Source organism: Vidua chalybeata, chromosome 5 (genome assembly GCF_026979565.1).
Source record: "Vidua chalybeata isolate OUT-0048 chromosome 5, bVidCha1 merged haplotype, whole genome shotgun sequence".
Lineage (NCBI taxonomy): Eukaryota > Metazoa > Chordata > Aves > Passeriformes > Viduidae > Vidua > Vidua chalybeata.
In genome coordinates, this window is record NC_071534.1 from 22,813,853 (window position 1) to 22,836,897 (window position 23,045).

Sequence of the window (23,045 nt, forward strand, 5' to 3'; positions counted from 1 at the left end):
ATCAGACATCCACTGTAAAGCAGGCAGTTCTCTTTCAGAATGTATTAACCAGGGATGCCTCCCAAATAATTTATTTCACATCATGATAGAAGTGCTTCGCTCCTGGATAAGCCTCAGCAGGTTAGATAAGGATAAAGATATGTCCTAACATAAAAAGTAGAGAAATCAGTGGAATAAAACAACAAATAATGAATAAAAGAACATACTCACCTGTGCTTCCTTCTCCCTTCATTGCCCTCATTAGCTCATTAGCTTTCTCCTGACAATGGAGTGATTCTAGCAGGTACAATACATAGTCATCGAACATCAAGTGAATAAGGTGAAAAGACCCTGGTAATAAAGTGAACAAACAAAAAAAAAAGCCATTGACTGTCTCAATACACTCATTAAACCAATTATTACGGTACTCAACACAAACAACCCTAAATAAGACTGCCTCCATATACTGAAATATCTCTCTTACTCAAAGTAAAAGAGGTCAAAGTAAAACCAGGGAGTAGCAAACTGCTCCTTCCTAGATTTATACTGGCTTCTACAACCAGTTGTGGTTTAGAAGACTGCCTAACTGAGAGCTGCTGCCACTTGAAGGATTCTTCTTCTCCTACATTAGCACTGAATTTTTTTGCCAATTGCACTACAGTAGAATTGTTTCCTCTGTCTAAAGGATGTATCATTTTCTGTCAGAAGTAGAATCTCAAACTGGCTGCCTTACTGACATGTCCTGGTAAGAATTTTCTGAACTACCTGCACAGAAAGGAAGTGAGTTGCTTCCCATAATTTATAAAGCAACGTATCAGAGATGGTGAAGAAATGTTTGCCCTAGATCACAAATCACAAGAAAAAAAAAAAAAAAAAAAGATGTATAAGAAGAGACCACAGATACATTTTGGGGGGAAAAGTAAGAGAAGCAAAACATCAGAGCTGAGACATTGTGCTGTGCCCTCCTGAAAGGACTAACAGGGGGACACTGACAAGTATCAAGGTGGAGTTTGTTCTATTTATGCAATAGACTCCATGACATTAAGTACCTGTAATAGTTCCAGACAGGACTTTATTATACAATAGGTTTGGGGTTTTTTAAGCTCTTTTGTTCATTTAGACTTGCACAGAGTATTTAACGCATGTTCATTTAGGTCACTAAGTAAGTCTGACAAGTAAAGTAGAGAGAGGTTAAAATAATAGCTCATCCAGCAGCTAGCTTAAATCAGAGAAAAGTCATCATCTGAGATAGAAACAGAGATCAACTACTGCCAGACAAAAAAAAAAAAAAACCAAAATAGCACATGTGGGGGTATTCCTTTGGAAATTACATTATTGCATTTGAGGAGAAATACTTTCTTGGGGAAAAGATCAAACAAGTTTCAAATTCAATTGAATTTCATAATGACTGGTTTCTTCACAGGAAAGTTAGGTTTATCTTGAGATATTAGCTTTTACCACAATGAAGCACAACTACCCCTACTCCAACTACTGTATTCAAACATGCTGCTGTAGGGCAGAAGTGGTTTGAAAGACCCAATACTCTTATTCAATTCTAGCTGGCAGTTCAGCTTTCAGAGTGACTCTGAGCACATTCTTTTTCTTTGTGACCCCGATGGTCTTTGTGTTTCATTCTCTCCCTCCACGCCTGCATGGTTTTGTTGTCACTGATATGAGCTGGGCACACACTGGGAGGTGAACATGTGCCCCTGTGCTCTTGGGCAAGGCAGCACAGAGACAGGACACAGCTGACTGCAACACCTTTGCAATAGGGAAGAAATCTCTGGCTGCTGGTGAACCTGAAGCATCCAGTTCTTTGTTTGTCTCACGTGACTAAGCAGATCAAAATGATAACAGGTTTCCCCAGACTTTCAAGGGTAAAAAGTAGGGATCTTCACTTAACTACTGCAGAGAACTTGTTTTTAAAAATCCTTTGGGCTCAAAGTCTTGTTGAATGATGTCCTATTCAATTTAGCAATGCAATAAAGACAGCAGACATGGCTGAGCACCTTGTTACTGACCTAGGATTTCCCCAGCTGAAGCCTAGATTTTCAAGAATCTCCACAAAATGCTCACTCTTCTCTTGACTTCACAGTTTTTCAGTGTGAAGTTTCTATTGACTCTAGCGCAGTTACTACTGAGAAATAACTTCAAGGTAAGAAAAACAGGCTCAAATGCTGGCAAACTTCATATAGTGGTATAAAGCTCTATTTACTATTTTCCATCAAACTCCTTACTCACCCTTTATTTAAAAAAAAGGAAAGTTGCTTGTATTTTCATAAAAATATTTGGAAATGCAAACTCTAAACACTAGTGCTAGCAAGCAAACAAGATCTGCTATTTTAAAAAATGTCTTTGTTTTTTGGGGGGTCTAACGCTTTATTTTGAAGACTTGGAGTTGGCAATACTGAATGCAGCATTTAAAAACACTCCAGTGCCCTTGTCACTCTTTTGAATTTTTCTCTTCCTCTCCTATTATTTCTCCTGCTGTGTATTTTTAAGCTCTGCATAGAGTTTTTGAGCCCAGAATTTGCGTGAAAGACACCAGACAAATAAGGTTTTGGTACTGAGTGCAATGAATGCAATATTTTTATATTTTTGAGTAACTTGAATGAAACGTAGGCTATAAAATGAAACTGATATCAGGGCACACATTTCAGCCTCACAATGAATGGCTATTCAGCACAATGTACCATAATTTATTCTGTGTTTGCAAGCTACTGTTTCTCACATGAAACTGTTGGGTTCTTTCAAGTCTATATTTAAGTACAGAAATATATCCAATTGTAGCCAGCAAATCAATCACTTCTTTAGGAAAAGGGAAGAAGTCATTCAAGAGACTGTAGTTACAACAATAAATAGCATTTGGCTCTAATTTTCAGGGGTTAACAGAAATCATGGCAATGCCCAGCTAAGGCACAGCAAGTATCAGCAACTATTATGAGATACAGTAATTACATGTAAGTAGCAAAACAACAGTGAGATTTCCAGATCTGGAGAAAATAATGGAGTTTCTATTACTAATTAGTTACTTTATATACTGGGTGTATTACCCAAACATTGCCACCAACTGTGCCTTTGATATGCATAAGCAGGAAAGAGGGAGGGAGGCAGGCAGGGAGGGAGACAGGCAGAAAGAGAAAAAAGAGAGAGGGAGCAAGAGAGAGAACAGCTTTTTTTTTTCTGCCGGAGATTGTTTCAGCCTGCCCATGCCTAAAAGCTTTGCAGATCAAATCTTTGTGCCAGTCACTCCAGTGCCAGGTATTACCACTTCCTTCAATCAGTGTTTGGAATCATCTGTTTCAAAGGTAAAAATGTACTGTTCTGTACATAGTAAAGATCCAATCATCTAACACATTATTTCACTTAAAAAAATCACACCATGAGAATCTGAGTTTACATATTGTTTAAGGTGGAAAAAATAATTAAAAATCAATCCACTGAAACAATTCCTAATGCAGTAAAAATGCAAAACTTTTTATCTAAGTTAAGAGCAAAGGTATATTATATGTAAATATTCAGAACAGTAAATCAGTCTTTGTTTTTCTTCATAGAACTCACTTAATAGATAAATAATTCTGAAAAGCTAGAAAGAACTATATAAATTAGGTGCAGAAAAGTTTCTGCCATCTAGCTCTGAACTTTTTACATTCAGGGGTTATATTCTTTTGGAAATTGCTCAACTCTAATTCACAAACAATATGTCAAATGACTTTGCAGTGAAAGAATAGCATCATTAATGTAGATTATTATAAATTTGTGTCCATGGCTAAATAAAATGTATGACACTTGTGTAGGCTGCTGCCTGATAGGATAAGAATATGGTTTTGATATTCAAAACTTCAGGGCTCCTCCTGCCTCCACTAGCATTGCACCTGAACAGGTTGTGTTTTTTGCTGAAAATTGTAATCACCTTGGGGACTCTCACTATCCTGATGTCATTAACACCTGTTTGGAAAACTCTTTTACAATGGAAATGAAATTAGTTTCAGTTTAAAATATAAACATGTTATATAAATAAATATTACATGTATTATAAATATATAAAACATATTAAAAAGATAATTTTGTATCTCACTGACAGTATCCAAATTTATACTATAAGATGGTTCTAAAAGCATAAAGGACACCAAAGCTCAGCCAGCAGAAAACCTTGCAGTTGTTGAATGCAATTCCCATATAAAGCCATTCTTTACTGATCTTTATAGAAATATATTCAGGGAAATGTGCATTTGTGAAAAGCATCCCTCATGCAAAGTCTGGTCCCAAGTGACTAAATGTTCATACTCACGGCACACCAGTCGAGTCATTCTTGCTTTTAACTGATTTTAATCTGAACTTTTTGTATCTGAGGACAAAGCCCCCTTTCAAACAGTGTGGAAAAGCAACATGATTTTTCATTTAAAAAGTAAAAATCTACTTTTTCATCCTAACTGACTTCTTAAAAAGTGGAAGAGACTCTCTCCAGGTTGTATAAGCACACCCACTTTGCAAAGACCAGTTTCAAACACTATGTCCTTTAAGAGGAGAGCTGGCGAAGTGTTTCACTGGAGAGCTTTTCATCCACTTCAGTACAAAGTCATCTCTCTTGGCTCAACACGTGGCAGAGTGGTTTGGGTAAGCAGTCTCACTTTGCACTGAAGTGCATTAGGGAATGCTCCTGTAATGGACTCCCCCAGCTGCCCTGTGACTGATCCCTGCAGCTCCTAACAGCAAACAGGAGGAAGTAGAAACATTTTCATCTCCCCTGGCTGTAGCTTGCAGACAAACATCTGTCTAAGCATTATTTCCAAATGTCAATAGCCCCAACCTATTTTTTAGTAGGGCACTGGACATGTGAAAACTGGTTATGTTTTCACTTAAAATGTACATTACAAGCTGGCATACAGATTTTTTGGACTGTGGCATGCAATTATTGCAACAAAATCCAAGTACCAAAGCTGGGTGCGCTGTGCAAAGTCATGTCCCGGATCACTCGAGTGCCAAAACAGGACCACATCAGGAGAAACTGCTGAGCTACTTTCTTCAAAGAGCCTTGTCTCTTGGCAGCTACCTGCAAGAAGAGAGATGTGTCTGACATGGAGAAACTTTTATTTCTACCAGCAATACAGCTGAATGATGCTTATATCCACCTTCTCTTTTTATACTGAAAAACTACTTACCGCCATCTCCACATTAAAATATACACTACAAATTAGAAAACCCAAACTCAAAACGGCCTTAGACAGAAAACCACCTTATAACCACGGACAACCTTCAGAAAGAGGAAACAATAAAGTATTATTCAAGACTGGATCTCCTTTATACATGATAAAAGGACTGCAAAAAAATTGCTCTGATCTTCATCTTAACCTAATTATTAACATGTTCTTTCTTGCTTCCTAGTCAAGGAATCAATTTATAATCAATAAACTTTGATATACACTGCAAATTTATATTGCTGTTTCAAATGAGGTTTAATATTGAATATTAAGTTTTTTGTTCCTTCTCGTTTCCATTTTTGTGAATTCACTTAGTCATTTTACTAGGAAAAATACTTTCCAGAAAGCACACTTTAGGCATTAACTCTTCAAAAATGTATTTATTATAGCCATATGTGAGTTAAAATATTAGATTCACCCAATCAGCTACTAAAATTCATTTATTAAAATTCATGTCAAGTTCTTCATTAAAATTAACAGCTCTGGCCTGAATTTCAAATTGCATTCCACTGACTAGAAGAGAAGTTCCCCAAAACAATCAAAGTATTTCAAGTAATCTGGAGAATTATTTGTTTCCTATATGGCTATTTTGCAGCAGAGAGAGAGGCAGCATATTTTGGTTTGTTTTGGTTTTAATTCAGAGCCCTAACAACTGGAATGAGGAGTTGAAATTCTAACAGAACATCCTAATACAAAGAAGTAACAGAAGTTAAAATAGTCATTTATGCATTTTCATACTCTATGTTAAATTATGATGATGCTAGATCACTTTTGCAAATATGTTTTAAAGCATTGTTAGCAGGTTTCTGCAGGCACTTTAATGAAAATAAAATACAACTCTTTGGTATTCCATATCAGCTCAAAAAGAACATAAATGTGTCCTTCACTGAATGGTAATGTAGACTTTCATCCTTACATTTGATTGTATATAAATGAATTAGCTAGCTTAAATATCCTTTTCATTAAAATCTTAAAAGGCCAGATTATGTTTTTCTTTGCACTATACCACTAGGATGACTCTGACTCTGCATTCATCTCTCCATATCCCTGGAAATATTGATTTGATTGGAAACCTCACCCTGTTCATTTTTCAATACCATCTTTTGGAATAAAATAAACAAGAGCAGAATAAAGCAAAATCCTGAATGTGAGCAATTCTCCATGAAAACCAGTGAGATTTTGCCCACTACTGCTTTAGTCCTGATCATTACCAACTCTTTTTTTTTTTTTTAATTATTTTTACTTTTTCTAAAAATGTATTACCTGAATAGAGATCATAATGCACATCAGTGACTCACTCCTCCTTACCAACCTTTACAACACATCTGTCCACCATGGAATCCAACCACTCGATGTATGACTCAATGGGGGACTGCTCCTCCAAAAGGTGATCAAACTCCTGATACACTGGCACACAAAACAAAAGCAAAAAAAAGCCCACCTTAGAACTTGGATTCTGTTTCAAACAAAAGAAAAACAAAGCACAAAAGGCTACCAAAAGAATCACAAGTTTACTGTGTTTTTTTATAATAGATTGTTTAACTGAAACAAAAGCATCTTCCTTGGTGCTGACCCAAAAAGTTTGCTGGGTCTCTTATTTTGTTTCTGCTGAAAGTGATGCAGTCATTGAAAGTTTTTTTCTTAATGCAAGCCAATCAGAACCTATTTTTTGAAATCAGTGGTTTTATTTAAGTTGTCTGGTGTGCCCAGAAGTGAAATGTTTATGGTGTTCTCTATGAAGAGAGAGAAACTAGGCCTTGACCCCAGTGATGAAAAAATGTCATGCATGAAATTGACTTAGAAATGCATAAAGAATCTTCTAGGCTCCAAATGAATGAGTATTGTTGATAGGGCACTCATCTGTATAATGCTTTAGTTGCAAAAACATTATTTAACTGCTGCAAATCATCTATTTGCAATGCCAGACACGCATACACAGAATGTCCATAAACAACTTCTTCAAAACAAATTGCTATCAGAAATACTAGCAGCTAATAATCTCTAGCAGAAATACTCTACTTATTATGAAGAAGAGTTGCAAAAAGCAACCTATGTGCTTTTTGATCTTTTCCAAGTACACATATTAATATTTTAATAGAAAAAGTTAAAAAGTCATTCAACGGCAGTCCTTAAAACTTCAAGTCTCATTTAAATATGGAAACCAATGGCTGGAAGACAAAGAATCATGTGCTTTGACACCTCAACAAACAAATTCTTCAACTCAGCTAAGATAAAAGGCCCAGTAGGTCAAGAAGAAAGATACTTTCTACCTGCTGTGTTACAGGATGATTTCAATGTGCTAAGCAATTCCATTTACAACTAATTATAAATAACAGGAGGAAGGAATTTCTCTCCATAGGAAATATAGTGAAGGGGGTGGAGGAGGCAAAGCGTAGAGATGATAGCTAAGGAAATGAGCCAGGGAGGCTATCCAAAAATAATGCAAAGAACAACCTCCCCGATTCTCTTGGATCAGGAGGATAAGCAGGAATGCATTTGCTAAACACCTGACTACAACTTTGTTTAACTGAGACTTGGAAAGGCTGAGTTACCAGAAACATTAGTTGAGAAAGAAGGCAAATGATGTTTGTGCCACCCTTATCTTCTTTCATTCTTTTATTGAATGGGCAACCTCCCTTTATTCAGAACAGGATCACAGAGAAATCTAAATGTTGTCTCCTTACCTGAGTATTTGGCTGGACAAAAACTGCCTGATACAACAGATGAAGTAATTCATATGCTGTGCAAAGAGGGGAGCAAGAGCAGAAAAACAAATCAGTTGCCTGCTTTGCTGCTGGAGCAATGCAGCCATGTACAACGACCTATTTGAGAAAATTAGATGTTTAGCCTTTAGTGATTGTTTAAAATACCTCAACAGGATCTGAGAAAGAGGGAAACAAAGCAGAATTCATGTTGGAGGTAGGTAGTCCAGCACAACAGGAAAGAGTTTCTCTTACACCCAGTGATTTTTCTCTGTTTCTCTCTAAGTTTGTTTATAGGCTTATAAACATGGGGCTTTTTTTTTCTCTAGTTATAATAGCTGAAATTGTACTTCCTTAGTTATTAGTAACAAGAGTATGAAAATAGGCCTTAAATCAATGCCATATGAGTCATACAAGACATAGTGAAACAATCTTTGGTCAAGTAGAATAATCATCAAACGTGAGGGGAAAAATCTAAGTTCTGGAATATTCTCTTTACTTATCTGAACACCTCACTGACATCCCATCTCATGAGCTATTAGCTTATCATTTCTGACTAACTTCTTATTGGACTATATTGGCCTAAAATATGGAAAAACTTGTACAAATCCAACAGCATTCAGGAAAATTCTGTTTGGTTTTATTACGCTCATAGCACATACACAAGAAGATTCCTTAAACATTAAGGATGTTCTGAATGGCAGCCAAAAATGTTGCTGCTACTAGGGAGTATAACTTTGAACACTCTCTTTTTTTTGGCCGGTAGTAGGATGCTGCATAGATCTTGAAAACTTAACAGATGACAGAAGGATTTACTCAGCTTCTGGACTTCAGTCTCATTGTATGCTACCTCCTTTGCTGCCATGTCGAGTTCCTATCTCCTCAAAAGGGAAGAGGGCCATGAAATGAATCAAGGGTTAAGAAAGAGAGGAAAGAATACCAAGAACCTCTCCCTGGAAAACAGAGCTAGCAGAGAATGCAAGGCCCATCCCTGAACAAAGGAGAAGAATTCAAGTGTTAACACAGTGGGATGATGGCCAAAGTCAACTTTGTAGGGTCCAGGGTACATGTGAAGGTGTCACCCTTTGTCTTCCCAGCCACTCCCTGAAAGAGTTACCTCACTAGCAAACCTACCCTTGCTGGGTTCCCACAAGTGGTTGCCTGGGCTGTGCCCTGTTCAGGCAGATTCTGGGTAAAAGATGACTGACTGGTCCTCCTCAGGAGAGAGATGGCAATAAAACAGGTAGGTTCACAGGAAGTGAGGTTATGTGAAGGATGTTAGAGACAAAGCTCTGTTGCCTCAAAACAACAAAACTCAGTGTGCTTTGGGTTACACCTGACCTTTTAACTATGCAACACTTGCTGCATGATGGAAGGAATATTTTTTATTTGCAAAAGATTTTTAATTGTAAAATCAATTTGCTAATATCTCCAAAGTCACTTTCAAGTCCATACCCTTCACTATACTAGACAGAAGCTAAACAATTCAATGAGCTTCTCTGATATGGGACTTCTATTCATTCATAACAGTTCAGGGTGAAAGCTTGTCCCACCAAATGCTCTTGATTATGAAAACACTGTGTAAAAAGGAGCTTTTTATAAACAAGTTTACAAGGGACTCAAATACACAGCCACTTAAGTGTCAAAGCCATTCAAATGACAATTCTCCTGCAATTCTACAGCAGGAAAGATTGGACTTTCACATGTTCAGTGGTTAACTCATAAATTTAGTTTGCTCAGGTTCATGGAAAAAAACCTCCTGAATTTGGGTGCAAGTTTTGTGCCATTGGCTGTTCTGGGTACTAGAAAGGAATTCATCAAGAACGGTGCCCAGGGATCTATGCCCCAAAATGTAAGACCTTGACAGGGCTTTGCCTTACATGTTGGTAATTGTCTCAATATTTATTTTAGGCCTCCAGCAAACCAATGGTTGCAAAACCAGCACTGCTTTCTCTGAGCTTTGTTTGCAGCAGGAAGTCAAGTTCACCTGGCTTTACTTGAAGATTCTGCTCTTACATTGTATGATGAGCTTTCTCTGTTCCTCCCGTGAGTCCTCCATAGTATAGAGGGTTTGTTTGGTAATGCTATTCAGATCCACATTCCTCCAGTCCTCCAGCATTTGAAATGTGATGTCTGCACTGTGGATCACTGTTCTTGATGCCTGTAATCCAATCCAATCTATTCATTAGTTCATGCTTTATTAGGTTAAAAAATAGGCTTTATCCCCTTTTACGCTTCCTTAGCTGGGCTCACTAAGGTGATTCTCCTCATGGACCCCCACCCACCAAATTGATGTCTTATGGATATTACCGGGCCCTCTAACAAGAGAACTCTTCAGTCATTTTGCCTACTTTAATCAACTGCAGGTATTTTGACTGCATCTACCACAAACCCTAATGAGCAACGCTAATCTGATGCTGCCATTGCTAGATTCCTCAATCTCTAACAGCTCTGCTGGTTTTAATTTCAAGCTTCAGTTCAGAACAAAGACACAACAAAAAAAATCAAACCAATACCAAACAAACCTCATTCAGGTTTGCACCCTCCCCTCTCCCAGTTTATGAAGACTCTCATTCTTCTCTCAGCCACATGAAAAGGCTAAAGCTCCTCAGCCTCCTCATCAGGTCCATGTCTTGGCTGCTTGAGACAGGGATCTGCTGTTGGTAATGGGGAGGATGGACTGAGAGTAAAGGAAGTGACACAAGGCCATGGTCATATACACAGATCTCTGTTAGTTAAGCAGAGATGATAACACACCAAGGTTATCAGCTTCCCCAAGGGAGTGGTGCACTTAAGAATTCTTCACCTAAGAGATTTGATCCCAGGTTTGATGCAGAAGGTTGTGGTTTCTTTCTCTTGATTTCCTCTGAATGGCTATGGACCTCCAGGGTGCAGGATGATCTATGGTATTTGGGGAAAGGTAGCACAGGTGTCTCTGTCTCCACCACTTAAATAATGGCAGAAGAAACCTACCAAAAAGTTCTCACAGGAGTCTTTTTTATTTCCCTAGAGCTTCTTTCTGTGGGTTTTACCCCTCACAGGGTTAACCTGGGGTTTTGGATACACCTTCCAAAAGTGGAGCTTTGACAGGGGAAAAAACCTATCCCCTCCCATACATGCATGAAACATTAATGAATTCAATGCATTCTATCCCTTTTTATACAACACAGAATTTGGCTTCACGACTTTTTACAGATAATTCTGATGGAAACTGGTGAAAACCAAACATTTTGGAGCAGCTTCTATATTCACTTGCTGTGATTACAAGAACAAGTCTATTTAAAACCCAGTTCAGCTGTTTTCCCCTTTTACTCATTTGCATTTCATTTATAATATACAATTAAACTTGGAATGTATTGTTGGGCATGTAGAAATTTTTCTTGCTTTGCAACTGGTCTAATACAAGCAGCTCTGAAATCAATGGAATGTCTCTCATTTATTTCCTGGAAATGAACCATCTCTTCAAATCAAATAATAATTTTGTTTCATGAAAGTACTCTGCTGAATTTAATGATCAGGGGTTGCCAGTTGTCAAGAAAAGCTTTTTTCAGTGATTACTTTTTGCTTTTGTAGAGGTGGCCACAACAAATATTGGAGACAAACTGCTGATGTGTTCTCCTCTGAATAAAGTCCAACCTGTCAATTCATAAAATTATTTGAAAAGTAAGTAAAAATGGCATTCATCAAGCCTGGGTGACTGAAATACTTACTTGGCAGAGATGATTTAGGGATGTCTGTCGCCGTAGTATTTGTGAGAATCTTCTGGACACTGCAGGAAAGAAGAGATACATATTTACATACTGTTCAAAATAAGGATAATTACTTCAGAAAGTATTAAATTAAACAAGAACAAGAACAAAAAATATATATCCAGTTTCCTCTACAAAATTGTGGCTACATGAAATGCACTCAACTAGCTCAGTTTTAACTTAATTTAAACCTTGACCTAAACCCTTAAAATCTGGATACTCAATCAATTTTACAGAGGCATATTACAAGCAATTATTTATAGATGCTATGAATAATGACATGACAAGAGAAACAGAGGACAATGGAAAAGCTTTGCTTGTTCAGCATAGCAAATTTTCTCTTGCTACACAAAGGAACTGGAGAACAGAAAGAGCTATTTAACAGAAAGAAAAATGTTGGTGCAAGAATAAGTGCACATAAAATTACAATAGCTACATTATGTGTGGAAATGAGAAAAGGTTGCTAAATCTTCATGCAATTAAGTTTTGGAGGAGTCTTTTGACTGGACTAGTAGGGGCTAAACTCTGATCCAGTTTCAGGTAGAATTTGATCAAATTTTCTGAAAGCAGTTGCATGACACACTACTACATTATGGGCTGAAATGGTCCAGCAGGTACTTGCCAGTCCTCTGTTCCCAGTTTAGCTCTTTGCAAGTGATATGGACCTTGTATTAAGATATTTCCTATTCTTGGAAAATGAGCTTTTAAAATGTTGTGTTGTGCATTTCTTTGTCTGAAATCAGTGATTTGGGAATTGCAAGAATGACCAAAGCTTGCAGTTACTCCTGTCAGTATCTCCACTGGCTGTGTACCCTATCACAAATTCTGATGAGGAAACAGCTGCAGAAGCAGCAAAGGCTTGTGTAAAAGGCAGGGTGCACAAAATATTTTCCTTACATCAAAAGGACCAGATTTGCAGATCTATCCAAAGAGATGTTAGATGTGGTCACAGAGTGAGCTTTCCCTCCATACTGTACATAAAGGCAGTTAAAAAATACAGATTGAGAATGACTAGAGAGTGCACTGTCCACCTCCTTCTGTCTGTAAGAGTGGCAAAGATTTTGCTGTTGAAGGTTCTTGATGTTTTTGAACTGAAAAAAGATTTGGTAAAGCATATTTTCAGTTCAGACTTTGTTTAACTTTTAAAACAAATTAGTAAACAGTTCAAAAGACCCTGAAATTAGTTGTTCCAACTTCCATCCTGACTGTTCTCAGTGACATATACACCTAATTTTCCACGCTGATCAAAATAGTTAATCCTTCTCCTAAATTAGTTTTTTTTTTTCCCTTTAACTTTGTGGTGTGGAATTTAGTGCTCATGAAAGGCAAAGAATTGAGAGCTGTGAAATAAAGCAGGCTTTATCAATAGGTGATGTGCACTGCAGGCATCTACAAAGCACATTTGAAAAGGACTAGTGCTCTTTCCTGTGGTGACAGGGTAATTTGATCTCCTTCATTTCTAACTCTGGCACTTTTTTGAGCAAGGGCCTCAAGCTGTATTCAAATTCTGATAGCCTAAAGGTTTGTTTAATAATTTTCTTTGCCTAATATCATCCTTAATGTTTGCTTACTATCAACAAAATTAATTTCTTATAAGGATCCACAAGAAAGGAAAAGAAATTCTCATTTTGAGTGGTGCCTCATTTCACTAAATGAGATTGGTTCTCATGAACAAGTGAAGATTCTAAGTGAATGCAAGATTTATAATGATGACAGGTTTTAATTCCTCAAAGAACACTAGTCTCACTTCCAATTAATCTGTGATCAATAAACATTGTCCTTCCCAGTTTAACAGTAGAGAGATTGGGCAATACATACACTCAAATTTGATATTTCGTAGGTTTTCTGGTAAATCATGGAGAGCTACTTTCAGCCACTCATCCAGTTGCTTTGCAAACTTTCGGATCACCTGCGTCAAACTGCAAAAAGAAATCACAACATCACACTACGTTTACTCTGTGCATTGTACTATACAAGTTGTGAACGCGCAAAGACCATGAGTAATTTATTTACAACTCATTATTATGCAGAGTTGCTAATATATTTTGCTTTGTAGGCCTGAAGAAAAACTTCTGAAACTTCTGACAACTTTTGCAAGAAAAGCAAAATTTATCACCATGTTCAAAACCTCCCATCTCTGTAAGGCATTGCTTTGATACTTAAAAACAGTATTTTTACTTTAAATAAAATCATTCCCACTCTCTAAAAATATGAATTTACAACTGTTTAAAGAAGACAGTAAATCAAGCTTGGATTTCAGCTCAGTTGTGCCCAGATTTATACAGATGTACAAGGGGATATTCAAGTGGAGCAACAACCAACTCTGCTGCAGGCCAGAGCCAGTTAGTGAGTGATGATGGTGGTAGGGAGGAATTTTCAGGCTAAGCCCACACACGTGGGGGAACTGGAAGTGGAGCAGGACCTGCCTGCTTAGCCCTGCATAGGACTGCAACTTTCCCAGACAAGTGAAATTTCCGTCTTCTTTCTTGCTACTCTTTCCTGATGGTTTTATAATTTCCTGTTAAACTTGGTAGGCAGCTCATTCTGCCCTTCTCGTTGGAATCCTCAGTAAAAAATGACAGTTCCCAGGAACAGTCGCGAAGTGCAGAGGATCCTAAGAGTTGGTTCTGACAGACAAAGCTGCACTACCTGTAGCAATGCTAGAAATGAACAAATGAGAGAGAAAAGATACAAGGAACTTCCTCCTTTCAACCAAGGAACTTTTTCTGTTTGTCTCCCAGCACACTGCACGGACAACAAGGTGGTGAAATAAACACAGCCATCAGCCTGCTCTGCTCCACAGAAACACCCAAAGAGAACAGGGGATGGATGGCAACTTCTGGGCTCACTAAAAAGTGCCTTTTCTGGATAGCCAGAATTTGTTCCCAAGAAGTATCTCAGAGGATTCTGGCTGAGTCAGCAAGATTTCCTTCAGGAGCTTCCATTGCAATGAGACCCTTCTTCACCCCCTCCAGTGCAGGCTATGGCTTAATAGCCACAATCTGGCCCTTTATATGCATTACAAAAGTCTATATTCACACTCAAGTCTCTCCTTATTTGCTATGAAAGAACTAAGCAGCTTGAGAAAAGGACCGCTGTTCTGTTTAATCCTTCCAATGAAATAGATTTGGGGGGGGCTGAGGGGCAAAGCCTGTAAAAATGTACATGTCTTATCAAGAAGAGCCTATGCTTATAGCAGATATCTTGTGTAAAATACTTTCACTTTAGCAATCATGAAATGCACATAGGAGAGCAGAACAACATTGTGAAAACATTTTCCTTGATTAGAGACACCTTAAAATCTTAAGGGCTAAACACACAGTACCAATAAAAAACTCCTAGAGCAATATTCTTAACAAATTACTTCATGTCAAGAACACATCAGTCAAATAATATTAAAGGTGTACATGACTATTTAGAAAAAGATGGCTTCCTGATGAGCACACAAGTAAAACCAGAGGGGAAAACATATTGACTGCACTCAGTGATTACACTTTTTGCTGTGGATTGTTGATCTCTGTCCTGCCTTACCTCCATGAACAAGAATTCTTGGACTCACATGAACACCGGGTAGGAAGGGACGAGCTGAAATCTACCACATGGATTGGAATAGTTAATTTAGTTTGGGTTTAGCTGAACATTAAGAAACCAAGAAGAAGGTGGTATCCTTCATCACATAAAAACCCTCAAACCTTCAAGTCTTTCATAACACAAGTCTTGTTAAAATCGAAACATCTTTTCAGAACATGTAAGCTCTTTCAAATGACACTGTGATTTAAAGTCAGAAAATGGGTGGCAGCAAGCAGCTCTCTGAGAACTGGTGTCATTCTTGAAAAAAAGAAATATAACAAAGACAGCTGAGCTAGAAGGGATCAGTTACCTGTCAGGTAAGGCTTGTAGTACTGTGGGCATCAAAACTCCAGAAATTGCCTTGTACAGAATTGAGTCACAAACTCCCACTATATTCACTACAGTTGAAGAACCCAGTACTGGCAGCATATGAGGAGGCATTCCTTGCCAAAAGTGCAGAAGAAAACTTTGAACCTGCAATCAGAGAAGAAGCAGGAATGTTAACATTAAAATAATCAAAGGCCACAAATACCATTCTCTTTAAATGATCCTGATTACACAGTTTTTGTTTTAGAGGTGGGCTAATGGGATGCAACACAGGCAAAGCATTTTCCTTAACTACACAGGCTCACACTGTAACGCAGCACACAATGGGATAATCAACCAAAGGGTGAAGAGACACTCGGGGTTGGTGACAGGAAGTCTTTGTGTCACTGCAGTGGAGACATCCATGGGAATCACTGTATTTTTATCTTCCATGAGTAGCTGATGAGTTTAGCTCTTTGGCTTCCACATGTCAAGCCTTTTTCTCTCTCTTTGCACCCTGTCCCTGTGTACAAAGGAATGCAATCTAGGCCTTGGTGAAGGGAGGGAGAGGAGGATAGCAAACAGCTTACAAGGGTCAATATACCATTTCCTGTCTTTGCTTTGGAAAAAAACACTACACTTTGGGATTTTATCTTTCCTCCACTAGGAAGGAAAGTGGAGAAAAAGTGGTGACAGAAAAACGAAAGTAGGGGAGAGATTTCAGACACAGCAAAATACACCTCTGAAAATTTGAATGTAGGAAATAAAGGTATTATTCAGAGAATGATATGATTGGCTCCACAGGGGTCAGAACACCTTTCTGCACACTATTTGTAGTGAAGTAAGCAACCACACCATGTGTAGCAAAGAGTATTTGCCATTTATATATTGTTGCTGCTCAGCCCCTTCCCTACCATAAATCCTGATAAACCTAATAAAATACAGCATCTTACTCTTAACAAACTATTCTGAGACTCACCCAACCAAATTTCCTGAATGTGTCAAGTATTTTTCTCACATGGAAACTTCTAGAGTCAGTACAATGGTGCAAAACTAGCTTTAAACCAGAATAATGTGAGAATTAAGGAAGAAAAGCAACAATTTTTTTCCCATTGTTCAGAAGAGAGAGTCAAAAGACTCATTTCTTTTGATTTTCTTTCTCCAGGATCTGAATAGCATATTTTAATCAGGTCCTCAGTATCCTATAGCCAGATTTGCTATCCTAGATAAGAAGCCATCTTCCCATGTAATATAAACCTGCTTGCATTCCAGTAACATTTTATTTTTTAGCTCTAATTTTAGAGCTGTCTGTGTGCACTGCCAACAACCCCTGAGATTCAGTCAGATACAAACAGGTACAGGTCTTATCCATCTCTAAGAGATGGTATTAACTGCTGAGCAGTGTGTGTGTGTGTTCCTAGCTGCGCTGCTGTACAACTGAGCAACTGGAGACATCAGCTATGGCTCTCTGGGATATCTGGGAGGCTGTAATCCCCCCACCACTCTGCATCGTTGTTAACAGACCAGCAGAGCCCACTGTTGTTGCTGTGACACTTGCTCTGGCTCTGCTGAGCACACAGAGAAATTTCTTCAGACAGCTCAGTCCCGACAAAAAGCTTTGAAAAGTTGTGGTGGACACACTTCTCGAGTTGTAAGAACTGGATTGTCCAACATCCTGTAAGGGGATATTGCTACCTTAATCCTGCTGGAGAGCAGAGGGCAAAAACATTCTCATTGCTTTTGTTCCTCCAGCTCACCCTGCATTATAAGTGAGATTTAGTGCTATCAGTCACATATTAGATACTCAAGTACAGCTACTGTTCCTTGCTCCTGAAAAGCACTGAGCACCACAAACCCCTAAGTCTGTAATATAACATACAAAGTAAGGTCTCAAATCCATTGATACCTTATGGATCATTAAAGTGTGACTGCAGTTTCTAACCATACCTCATCAAAGTTTGCTCTTATTACAGTGTCTAGTATCCTCTGACAGTGAGTCCTATACATCATAATAAAAGTAGAAACCTGAAAAAGAAAGGAGACACACAAAAGATCATTCTGCTTTAAGAAATCCACTTTTAAAATACCAGAACACACAGCAGATAAAAAGCAAGCTTTTTCCTTATCTTATCGATGTGCAACTGCAAAAAGAATGAAATCAGTTAAATTGTATTTAGATTAGCTGCAAGATGAGTTTTCTTCTCAAAAGTAAATTCTCCCTTTGAATTAATGGATTTTTTTGTCAATAGGAATCTTCAAATGTAAGAGGAGCAAAAAGCCTCAGTGAGATCAAAGACGAGAATGTGGCCCTAATTAGGACATAAAGAACTAAAAAACCCTATTCTTTTGTCCACTTCACATTGATACTACACATGTGAATAGAACCAGAAACCTAGCAAGCTCAGCCAAGAGGAGCCAGAGCATTTTTGTCATATGTGCAGCTAGGATTCTCTGAATTTCTACTCTAGAAGAAGAAATTCACTAAGTCCCTCTCTACTCAAGAAAGCATTAGAACTGTTTGTCAGTTTGCCATCAAATGTGTTCACAGATTAGAGGGCTGTAACATATTTTAGAAGTTGCCCTGCTGTATGTATTGTAACTTTTAAAAAAACGTGCACAGGCATTAAAAATATTGTACAGCTGATAGTGTCAGCTCCCCTTTTTAAGGGAAGACATTTCTTTCTGTTAGATGAAGTAATTCAGCCCCCCATAAATCAAGCCAAGGCATTATTAAACTTACTCTAGTTTAAAGTCTTTATATGTTAGACAAAGCTTTCATCCAGAGCAGGGGAAAAAAAGAAACCAAGACAAGCTGAGAAAAGATTTCCAAAGTGTTACCTTCTCCTCTGGCAGACTGGCTGGCAGATTTAGATCTTTGACATTTGGAAACTCTGGCAGCAATGTTCCCAGTTTGGATCGTGGTGAATACGCCACTGTCTGTTTGGTTACTTCTTTTTTTCCTGTTTCGTTGACCCAGGCTGCTCCTTTTTTAGAATACATCACATCATAATACTGGGAGTTTTCTTTCACTGCAATCCCATAATAATGGTACCTGATACATAGAGATGTATATTTTATAAAGCAGATTGTTTGAAAATTAAAGAAAAATATACGGAGGCAAGGAAAACTGATAATGCAAATGATTTCTACAGCAAAATAGACTGAGCAATAGTTTATACATTAATAACAAACATTGATTCAGCAGCAGATAACTGTGGTAATATACTGAGCTTCCAATTTTCATTCCTTGTGGCAAAAGTAAGGTGACTCTGTTGTAGGGCAGGAAAATAAGGTACTTCCATCTTTTTTAACTTCTTAGTAAAAAAAAAAGCATCCTAAAACTACTTGTTGGCAGAGCTCTGCTGTGTAGCAGCTCCTTTAGTTCAGCAATAAGCAGAGGTACAGACCCTCTGAACCAGCCCCTCTGTTGTTATTCAGCTCCCTGATTCTCAGGTTTGGTCCCTGAAAAGCACAAGTCTTTATTGCAAATGAGTTGATCAGAAAGGTTTCAAAAATTGAAAACACTTCAATGAAAAGAGGTGGGGGGAAAGGCTTGTACTGGAAAGCAATGAATGGCAGGAAATGTACAGTTCCAATTATTTGCTTCATACCCCAGCATCAGCACTGGTCTTTGATCAGTGAGGGACAGGACACAGCACTAACTCTGTCAGTGTGCCTGTGCTATGGAAACAGATTGGTGGCCTTGTGGCACAAGTTTGTGCTCCCACCCAGCTTTATTATAGGTGCTGGTGGAAGCACTGGTTATCAAGCAAAACTCTTGCATCAAAGCAGCAGAGATTTTATCTTAGTCCTTCTGTAATTTCATAACTTTTATTTCAGTTTCTCAGCTGCAGGCACCCAACCCATCAGCTAAATTAGTGGTGATTACAAAACACATCACAAGATTGCATTGCTGGTATACTTTTGCTTCAGCCAAATCCTACAGACTTTTCAATGATCCTCCACTTCTCTCCTTATAGCCTATCAAAAGCCTATCAGATCATCATGAGACTGTCTTCTGGATCTCACTATGATGGCACAAGAAGCTTCCATCTCTGGATGCTTCTTTGACTCTTCAGTCAGTTACTATTTCAGAGTGTTCCCACCACATCTCTTCATTCAAACAGACACAAATTCACTTGAGGCAGTTCTACAACGGTCATCAGTGAAATTAATTAAAGAGTAGCATGTAAGTGATGGTAGTTTAAATGAATTGGTGACTTTTCTTTTTCCATTCACAGTCATTCACCCACAGATCTGTGCATGTCATAATCCCCAGCAGAAAACAGTGGCAAAGAGCTGGAAGCTCAAACTTTTCTATCAGCAGACATGGGCTGAGAGGAGGCCTGGGGAGATGTAGGAAATTTCTAGTACATGGTTCCTGGTCATACCCCCCTGAGGACATTCCCTATTTTCCATTAAAAATAAAAGCTATCTTGAACTCAGTATTGAATAATCCAAGTGGCATATCTTAAAACATTCCTCTGACATGGTATGAATGGAATTTCCTAGCTTCAATACCTGAGAAAGCAACAGTATTGGCTCCAAATTTTCCCATCAGAGCTTAGGTCAAAACATGCATTCCATACAAGAAACCAAGCTCCATAGTGTTCCTAACCTGTTACAGGCAAGGGGTTACAACACCAACTGTAGAAGTTTGGCTTTTTTTTTTTTTTGGTCCCTGGCAGCTGCCAGGTGAGCACTGCACATAAGGGCAAAGAAAACTCACACATGGCCTATGCGCTACATCTGGGGTAGGGGAACCCAAAAGGAAATGCTATGGGGAGCCAGCAGCACAAATTGCTCAGTGAAGGGCAGGAAGAGGGAAAAAGTCAGAGCAAGTGGGACTGAAAGACTTGTATAATCTAAACAGGGGTCAGTCTTGTATCAAGTTTTGTCTTAAATCAGTGAAGAGGAAAAAAAGCAAGCCTGGAAAATGTAGAATTTCACTGTGCAGCGTTCAATTCCTGGTATATTTCACTTGCTGCATAAAAAAGGTTTCCATGTAGCTTCAAAATCATATTGACAGCAGTAGCAAAATTAACTCCAAAATTTTTCTACATAGCTTCTTCTTTCATTAATTTTACTATCCCAAAGTGCAAAAATTCACTGGAGTAGTTTACACAGATTATTTTCAATTAGTTTTTGTATTCCTATCAGAAAAAACCACCCCTCAACTTAGTTCAATAAACAGGGCTTGAAATTTTGGTATGTAGAAGAATAATATGCAGACAACAAAACTGGTTTTGTGTTAAAGTGAAATACTTTTTACCCTCATCGATCTCTTATATACAGCATTCCTTTCAAGAAAGAAGAAATATTCCCTTCACACCATGTATACCAAATTGAAGAGTTTCAGACCACAGTACAGAAAGAAATTGGCTTTTATGTTCAGCTGCCTTCTCACAGCTCACCTGTGGTGGAACTGTTTCTAAGCTCAGTGTGACAGAGAACAGCTGCATGCTCACATCAGTAAACCAGCTGCAAAACAGAAAGCTCTCAACTGATGAGCAAGAGTACAGCACCATTGCAGCTCTGAACTTTGTAATGTTACAAGGCAGCCATGCTATAAAAAGACTGAAGGAAGAACAGTGTGAAGTCAGATAATCTTAACCACTTCTATAGCTGAATTCCCTTTGGCAGTAGCAGGGAAGTGGAACGAAAATAATACTGGCAGCAATCAGTCAGCACAGTTGGTGATAAAGGGACTGAAGTGTTAATGCCTAAAATAATTTCTTTATGTAGCACTTAACTGGAATGCAGTCAGATGTTTCTGAAAACAAAACCAGAGCTCAGTTACAGCTGTGCTGGGTCTACCAAGGAGAGTATTTATCTTAAAATATAGAATGCAGGTAGTTACTGTGTGTATATCAGAAACCCCTTATTTGCTAGATAGGGAGCAGAACCATTGCACAAGTGGCATGAAAGGAGTATGTGATCTGAATGCTCTCACAGGCAGGCAGGTTATGCAGAAATTGTGCAATAAGTATTAAGTATCAGTGAGAGTAAAGAGACAGCTTGTGGAGCTGGAAGACACCCCTAGTCAGCAGATGAAGAGTGTCTTGCCCTCTGAGAGACTCCTGGAGTGGGAGGAGCTCCGGTTTGGAAACGGACCAGTGCTCACTCCTTTCATTAAATGGAAGGACAAGCAACAAAAGTTATAGCTGATGCCAGGATGATTTGATGGCCAATAGGAGGTACTCATATGAATGTGTCACAAAGCAACTTGCACACACTTTTACTCTGTCTTTTTGAGCCTCCACAAAACCTACATTCAGTACTAAAATCTGACTCTCTGATTATGGTCCTATCATGCTTTCCTACTATGCTGTTGGCCCAGCTCAGAATTTCCACTTGAGAGAGTTCTGGTGGCTTTGATGAGTGATGTTATGGCAACTCTGAATTTGCATTTGGGGCCATTCCCAAAATCAAATTTCAATTAGCTGATAAATATGTCTGCTCTAAAAAAGAAAACTTAGTTATAAAAACTAAGGAAATATCAAGCTGGGAGGAAGAACATTTTGTCCCATCAAAGAAAGACTGCTTTGCATGGATCACTTATTAGAAGAGCACAGTAAATCTGTCTTTAATGGCATTTCTTTTAGCATCTTAGCTTCTTTTTTTCTTCAAAGAGCAGGTCATCCTAGCTTCAGTATGTAAGTTCCATCCTAATAGCATATTTCATTCTCAGCATTTAGCCATATTGTGTTTTACAGGCTTTATTTTGAAAGAGAAGCTTTACCCACAAAATTTTTCAAACTCATCATCTCACATTTTCAATTCCCCTTCCATAGTTTTTCACTTGTGATCTATAGACACTACACTTCTGCTACTCTGTAGGATTCTGTGGAAACTAATAAAGAAAAGCAGATTTTATTATGTGAGGGGCCTTATGCTTGCCACAAAAAGATTCAAGGCTCCCCTGGAAAAATTTCTTGGAGTTCACGAGCAGAAAAAAGCATAAAAACATTGCTGTATCCTCTACATGAATTGGTAGAATCACAACTTATCAACAAGTGGAAAAAATCAAATATCCCAGAAAACACATTCTAAATTCTGAACCAGTTTCTCAATCTGTAATTAGGATGAACTGTTTTCAGAAAACATCATCTTTTGGGCAAGGCAGTAAGTTAATTCTTTAATCATGTAAAGGTATGTTGGATTTCATTACATGGGAAAAATGGTGTTTAAGTACAGGTTTCTGAACAATTTCAGTTTAGGTCAATGCATGTTCCCACCTAAATTCTAAAGAGTATTCTGACACTTGTTCTCTAGCCTGAAACATAATGCTAACCAGTTGTTACTTCCCTGCCTCCAACAGTAGCTCCATTACTCCTGAGTGTGAATGTCCTTTACGTTGCGTAAAGTCAGTTGAAATCAAAAACAGTATGAAAAATACTGCTAATCAAATCAGTAAAAGGGTTCCATTAGACCATCTTTGCAGGATCACTGCTGAGTCTATAAGAAAATGTAAAGACTACAATAGAACCTCCAAAGTTGCTTTTAAGTCCCCAATTGCACAAATTATTGCCTGTTCT

The 23,045-nt window shown here is 38.2% G+C and overlaps 1 protein-coding gene across 3 annotated transcripts in view; it reads right to left on the minus strand.

The window, feature by feature from the left end:
* The window catches only part of RFX4 (regulatory factor X4), an 86,628-nt gene that overhangs the window by 20,275 nt on the left and 43,308 nt on the right, over nucleotides 1–23,045 (minus strand). For all 3 annotated transcript variants that reach the window (XM_053942999.1, XM_053942998.1, XM_053943000.1), the window contains 9 exons: nucleotides 18,346–18,559; nucleotides 17,455–17,532; nucleotides 15,512–15,675; nucleotides 13,450–13,550; nucleotides 11,593–11,651; nucleotides 9,899–10,043; nucleotides 6,493–6,587; nucleotides 4,915–5,032; nucleotides 211–330 (listed from right to left, as the gene is read on the minus strand). In XM_053942999.1, the coding sequence (XP_053798974.1) occupies nucleotides 211–330; nucleotides 4,915–5,032; nucleotides 6,493–6,587; nucleotides 9,899–10,043; nucleotides 11,593–11,651; nucleotides 13,450–13,550; nucleotides 15,512–15,675; nucleotides 17,455–17,532; nucleotides 18,346–18,559 (1,094 nt within the window). The remainder of the gene's footprint in view (nucleotides 1–210; nucleotides 331–4,914; nucleotides 5,033–6,492; nucleotides 6,588–9,898; nucleotides 10,044–11,592; nucleotides 11,652–13,449; nucleotides 13,551–15,511; nucleotides 15,676–17,454; nucleotides 17,533–18,345; nucleotides 18,560–23,045) is intronic.